Source organism: Magnolia sinica, chromosome 8, assembly GCF_029962835.1.
Source record: "Magnolia sinica isolate HGM2019 chromosome 8, MsV1, whole genome shotgun sequence".
NCBI classification, from domain to species: domain Eukaryota; kingdom Viridiplantae; phylum Streptophyta; class Magnoliopsida; order Magnoliales; family Magnoliaceae; genus Magnolia; species Magnolia sinica.
This window is the reverse complement of record NC_080580.1, coordinates 55,394,818-55,401,583: the sequence shown is the minus strand read 5'-3', so window position 1 is coordinate 55,401,583 and position 6,766 is coordinate 55,394,818. Positions and strand designations below refer to the sequence as shown.

Below are 6,766 nucleotides of genomic sequence, written 5' to 3'. Positions count from 1 at the left end.
ATATTCACCTTAACCCTAGAATAGCCTTAGGGACCCCAATTTATAGTTTTAGCAACTTCCCTTTCGCACCCTTGCGAAAACCGACTCAAATTTCCGCAGTCCGCATCAAATCCAAAAACGAATCTATATAACCACGACCGGTCGAGCGGACCCCACGACCGGTCGAGCATGGGCCATGACCGGTCAAGCACCTCAGAACCAAAAATTGATCCTCACTGGATTTCGAGTCGAGCCAGTCCACGACTGGTCGAGTAGACCCCACGACCGGTCGAGAAGGGGCCACGACCGGTCGTGCGACCCCCAGATGTGGCTCCACATCTCAACACACGATTCATTACTCTACTCGTTGGGATTTAATCTCAGTTTTTGAAGATTGGTTCTAGTATATTTATCAAATTGGCTGCCTCACAATAATCGATTCGAATTCAAAATCATCAGGTTCTACAGTAGTGTTTAGTTTAGCTTGAAGAGGAGTTACTTTAATGAAAAGTATGAAATTGGTACATATTATTTTGATCTGAGGCTATTAGACGGTCTAGATTGAGGCTAGGGAGCTTGTGGGCCCCATCTTTTGAAGGTCCCAGGAGGTTTGGCCGGTAGTTTTAGCATTTACAAGATTTCCTCCGCTACCGCAACTGCCAAGAGAAACGGTGAGGAAGACACTCTCGAACCCAATTTTCTTAGATTGTGTATGGCTTCTAGATCCTTATGGCGTAGCTTAGACGGTCTGGATTGATTCTGGATCCTTTCACCAAGTTTTCGAATGATTCCCATGTGGACACAATGAACGGTGAAATTGTTTCGTTTGACGATTCAATCTCTTGTCTTCCTAGCATGCGCTGAAGATGAATGGTTGTGATCACTCTGACAAATGGGTTGGCCCTGTTGAAATGGCTCCGATGAATTCGTAGATGGGTCAGGGTCCAAACTAGGAAATCGAAAGAAATTTTCAAACACCGTTCTTACACGTGTTGGTGGATTTTATTGGTGTTTCTTCCATACACTCGTTGCGCATCTGGCTCTATCTCATACATGAAAATGGTTGCTAGATGATCATAAGTCATGACCTATAGTGACCCACTCAATGTGCATATTAGATTGCGACAAATGTAACCAATCATTTTTACTTTGATTAAATAGTTTGATGGGGTTAAATCAAAATTCAACAGTTGGATTGATTGTAAAGTCTTAGGTCGTGGGGTCCCAAGGGGTTTTCTTGGGTTTCTAGGTATAGATGTATGGTTAGCCTCCCAGATGAATGGTCAGATCACGATATTTTGAGCGAGGTTACATGGTGTAAGCTGTACATGCGACTACAATACACTTTTGGGTGTAGAAATTGTAGGACTCCTTTGAATGGTTTGGGATTTTCAAAAGTAGGTCCATACGTGTCCCAATGTGAATAGTAAATCGGTGGATTCATCGAAGATCGTCTATAGATTGCACTGATGGTCTCTGGTTGATTTTCAAGCGAGCCATCTAACAATATGTTGAGAAATTCGATGGATGATTAATCATGTGAATTGGGTCTCAATATTAACTGTGTACGGTCCAATTGGGTTGACTAGTCTATGGTTAAATTTGCATCGCGATCAGACTCCATTAATTAGGTTTTCTGAATAACGGTGTCTTGTAGGAACATGTAACGATTGAAAGCTTTAGACGATCCATGGCACATATGTAACTATTAGATTTGGACTTTAACGGTGTAAGACATTCCTTAACATATCGGGATTAAGATGAAAGGTTTGGAATCAATGATGATTAGATGTAAATAGCTTAAATCAGACCATTTGTCAACTTCATGATGATGTGATGGTCTAGATTAAAATCCAACAGTTTGATAGCTTATCTTGTCTATAAGAAGTATTCCCAACATTTGAATTGATAATCGATCACACGAGTTATAAGATATAAGCTTAAGATGTAAGGAAGTATATATAGATAAAAGTACACATAAGTAAGCTCCTTAAATCTTGATTTCAACAATAAGTAAAGCTTTTATATGCGTGGTTAACAAAATGAACAGATCTAATCCTAGAATGGATGTGTTTATGAGTAGATATAAGATCTCGTAGTTGGTTTATTATGATCGAGTGGTCCAAAAGCGATGTGGATGATCGGATATCCTTAAATCTCGTATATATATATCTATATACATCTATATATAGATATATATTAGCTAAAACACACATTTGAAAGAGCACTCGTGTATCTAATCGTGTGAGATAAAATTTTAAGGTATTACACTATCATATTGATCCATAGTTGACTCTGATACCTAATGTTAATTAACTAGTGGAATTAACGGATCATCTATACATCAATAATTGAGTTAATCAAACTTGAATCTTAAACGCATACGTGGGAAAACATTCTCCGATGTCGTCCAGAGGTGACTTATTTTCCGCACCTCACACCCTTTATAAAAACATTTCGATGGGACAAGAATTTTCTGTTTATATAGGTGAGGGGACCAAAACATGTATTTATACAAAAAGACAGAGAAAGAAGCTTACCCATAACACTTCTCCCCTTTGAAGTTTACACACCGTAAGTTTTCAATTTGTCTAAATAACCGCGTATAGGGACCATAGTCCAAGCATTCCGCCTCCAATCTATTTGTATTGATCACAACTGTAGTGGGGCCCACCGAATCACTCAATATGAATAATCCAATGATCAAATCATGTGTGGCCTACATAATGGATGTCTTACAGTTCAGACCATTGTCACTAAACCCTGCAATGGATACAAAACTTTGCTTCAAAAATCTCCTCCATAGCAGAATCCCATCCATCTATTTGTGTTCTACAAGTGAATTTCAAAGATACACATTCAATTAAAGAATCCCCATGATCAGTGATTAGGATCTTATAATCTGGCTTCTTCTTTTTGTGGCATGGTCCAACTGGAGCCCAACACAACAATGATATGTATGATTAAGCCATGGCCCCACCTGTATAAACTGAAAACCTGAGTACTTAATCCTTGGGTGATTTCTTGTTCTAAATGGAAGGGAGACGAAGAATGACTGCTTGTATCATTCTCAACACGTCAACGTGGAAAGTTTGAAAAATCTCAGTCATTCTACAGGTGGGTCCTATCATGTATGCAGTGACCCACTTGCATGTGTTAAGCATGCTGCAGCGTTCATTCTGAGCCAGGATCGAAATATCATTAATCAATGTTTTGGCCACACTTGCATGATTCAACATTTGATGAAGGGAACATTTCTTATAGTATCTTGGGCGAGTCATGTGGAACCCAGTCCTAAGATATTGCGGCACAAAAAGCATGCCGCCCACTCATCTAGGTGGTCACTGATTTGACACGTGTACCACATTAGCATGCGTATACTTAGTTAAAGAGAGATGCTCTCCAAGTTGCATTGGGACACTTAGATTGTCCCATTCATTGATCCCGGATTGTTTATTAGGTCCACCACACATTCCAAGGGCTACCATGCCAATATCACACTAATCTAACAAGTGTCGTCCAGTGATTGATGGCCTTTAGATGGACGGTCAAGATTGTTTACACAAAATTAGGACCAGTCAACAATTTGATCCATATGTTTGTTGGGGGCACCATAAAATTGGTTTTGATCCTAGGGGCTTGTTTGGTAGCAGCAAAAGGACCACCATATGTCCTGATCTTGTTTAGCCCAGGCCACTGCTTCCCTAGTCAGGCATGTCCAATGTTTGTTGGAACCTGTTTGATGCGAGAGCAACAACGCTTGACTGATATGTTGGTCTTATTTTCTCCTTTAAAACACTTGGAGCTATGTGAGGCCTTATCAGGCTACCACTCCATCCATCAGCCTTCTCCCTCAGAGGAACAGCAATTAAAAAAAAAAAAAACCATTGCACCATACAATAGGAAAATTTTATGTAAAACTCTAAGAGCACTAGAGCATTTCTCATAGTTAAAATCCTTAACTAATCCACTGGATCACTAGAAAGATACTAAAATTTAAAAATAATAATAATAAAAAATAAAATACCAAAAGACACTAAAATTGAAAAAGCAAAGTGTTTTAATGTGGGCAGCCATGTCAAAAATGGTCTCTAGCTTACAAATATTTGATATGCTCATTTTGATTTACATCTCAAGACTAAGTGAAATGCCTTTTCTTATTACCGACTGAAAGTGAAGAAAATTATTGAGAAAAGAACATAAAAAAGGAACCAAAAAATGGAAAAAATTCATAAATGTGGATGCTTGAAGGAGAATAACGGTAATATTGGCACCAGCAATCACAGCGAAAAATCTCATTCTTGGCAATTTCTCTGCTCGAAAATTTCTCAGGATATTTTCAAAGGTCTAGATGATGATGATGAAGCAAATTGGGCCCATTGAAAGGGTTAGGAGCGTCCGAACAGTGTGATTCTTGCACCATGGCTTGCTCGATGGATCAGAGCAACAACAGATTACCCCATATGCCATTTGAAAGGTTCGAGGATGTTGCTAACATAACCCTGAACATGGGGTCATTAGCAAAACTGATGTTGATATAACAAATTCCTTCAAGTTTTTCACTCTCTTTTGAGTTAATGTCACCACAAGAACATTATATTTTAAAATCTGCCAATATTCTGAAAATATTGCTATAATATCACCTGTATCTTCAGCAATATCATCACAGGATTTTTAAAATAAAAATCTCCGCGATATTGTCTCACTGCCTGCAAAACAGGTTTGTTTTGGGAGGTCCCCTACAATTGGCCTTGACATATTGTAGGCGTTATGTTTGAACATTCCGGGACCTTACCGTCAACGGTGCAGAAATTTATTTATTTATTTTTAACTCCAATGGCTTTGCCTTAAATTACCAAGGTGCTCTTCCAATTGTTTAAAAACCCCTTTTTCATATTCTTTTACGCTGCGTGGTTTGGTTGTTTCGAATAAATGGGGGTATTCTTTTAAGAGCTAATTCCCCTTCACCAGGCAATTTTGCTTAGGCATGGTAGACATGAGAGAGAGAGAGAGAGAAAGAGAGAGAGAGAATCCTCTCATTTCTGTACATGTGGAACCATGGTTCAGTGATGCAGACCAGTGGTCTGTCTAGGAAACAGCCGATGTACCTTGCCTCAAATTGAACAATCCCAACCTTTCAATTTTTGTCCTTCAAATACAGTCAAGAAGAGAAATGCAGCAACAGCCCACAAACAACTGAGAAGAGGTCCAAAACAGCATTCCTACTCCCTTTTGTCCCCTTCCACGAATTGCTTGGCAGCGGGAATGAGACATGGAGAGAGGGGGTCAAAGATTGGCAGGTAGGATCTTCCAATCTGCAATATCGAGGTTGAGATCAAGATAGAGAGAGAGAGAGAGAGAGAGAGAGAGAGAGGATCTTCCCAATCTACGAGATTCTGGGGGCATGGTCCATGATAGTGTGGCACAAAGGACCAAAGGTCTGGATCACTAACCATGGCTTGCACCTGTACCAAAGTACATATACGCAGGCAGGTCAACAACTATAATTCTTTCAACTAATTGAGTGCCCATTGCTTATCAATGATGACCACTTTACTGGTCTAAATCTATCAACTATTTTGCTTCAAATATTTTCACACTTCTGAATATATCTCCAAAAATTAAGGGTCCCCCCCTTTATCGTTGCTACAAATAGCATGAACGGAACTGATGAAACTAACCACTGGTGCAAAACTGATTATTAAAAAGAAGTTTGGAAAAATAAATTTGTGGGCAAGGACTAAGCACAAAATCACGCTCTCTTTTTTTTTCTTTACTTTCTGTGTTGTTTTACCTCTTTGATTATGCCCTCGGCAAGTGCATCAACATCATAGTTCTTCCCAAAAAATTTCACAAACTCCATGTTGGGGTCCATCAAGTACCTGAAAATTCATTAGCAGATAGCATCGTCAGATAGGATTAAGATTTTTAAAATAGCAATAATCACACTGAGCAGAACGACTGTTGGCACAAGCAGCCTGCTTATGCTATTTCAAGAAATTGAGCACAATTGCAATATGGAGCTGGTTTGGGGAATTTCTTCATTGTTGTATATTGTGCAGAATGGGATTTTTGCATTCCCAACAAAAACACATTGTTAAATTCAATTAGGCAACCATTTGAAGTCATAATTCCCATTTGTGCCCTAGTCCAAACGCCACCTTAATAAAGAAAGCTGTCATCCAGATGTAGCAGATTGCATGCTTCCGTATTTGATTGGGGATGTAAGGATATGTTAAACCACAGAGAGAAATATTCTTGCAATGGGTCATGGCATCAAAAGAGGAGAAGAAAGCCCAGATAGCAGACTAATTTAGAGATATGTGCAGAATACTTCATCATCGTCATGATTTTTATGTTTCTACTCAATACATTTCGATCAGGAGTCTGTGCATTGTTTGCAGATACATAAAATAACAACTTGCATACAACAGTGGGTCAGACATCAAACAGTGTATGGCATAGGAGAACATGTAAACAACATTCAGAAGATTTTAGATATTCTTTATTCATTTTTTCCCTTTAATTGTAAACAACCAAGCTCACCAGAAGCATGTAACTGGTTAACGTAGGAAACAAGATTGGTCACCAAAGCACAGCTACAAATCACACAGGTATAATAATGCACTGTAGGGCCAGTATAGAGACGGGCAGCATAGCCTAGGCATTTGCAGAGTCGAAAAATGCACTACATCCCTTCTTTTCCCATTAAAACAAAGACATTACAAATTTCACATTTTCTAAAAAAATTATGTCAAGCACATTCGTATTTCTCTATAATTCTAGC

The 6,766-nt window shown here is 38.9% G+C and overlaps 1 protein-coding gene across 6 annotated transcripts in view; it reads right to left on the bottom strand.

Moving 5' to 3' along the window:
- Positions 1-5,510: 5,510 nt before the first annotated feature.
- The window catches only part of LOC131253332 (protein SCO1 homolog 1, mitochondrial), a 46,270-nt gene continuing 45,014 nt past the window's right edge, over positions 5,511-6,766 (bottom strand). For all 6 annotated transcript variants that reach the window (XR_009175091.1, XM_058254297.1, XM_058254298.1 and 3 more), the window contains one exon: positions 5,511-5,861. Coding sequence is in view for 5 of the 6 variants with exons in the window: in XM_058254297.1 (XP_058110280.1) it covers positions 5,753-5,861 (109 nt within the window). In the remaining variant the exon portion in view is untranslated. The remainder of the gene's footprint in view (positions 5,862-6,766) is intronic.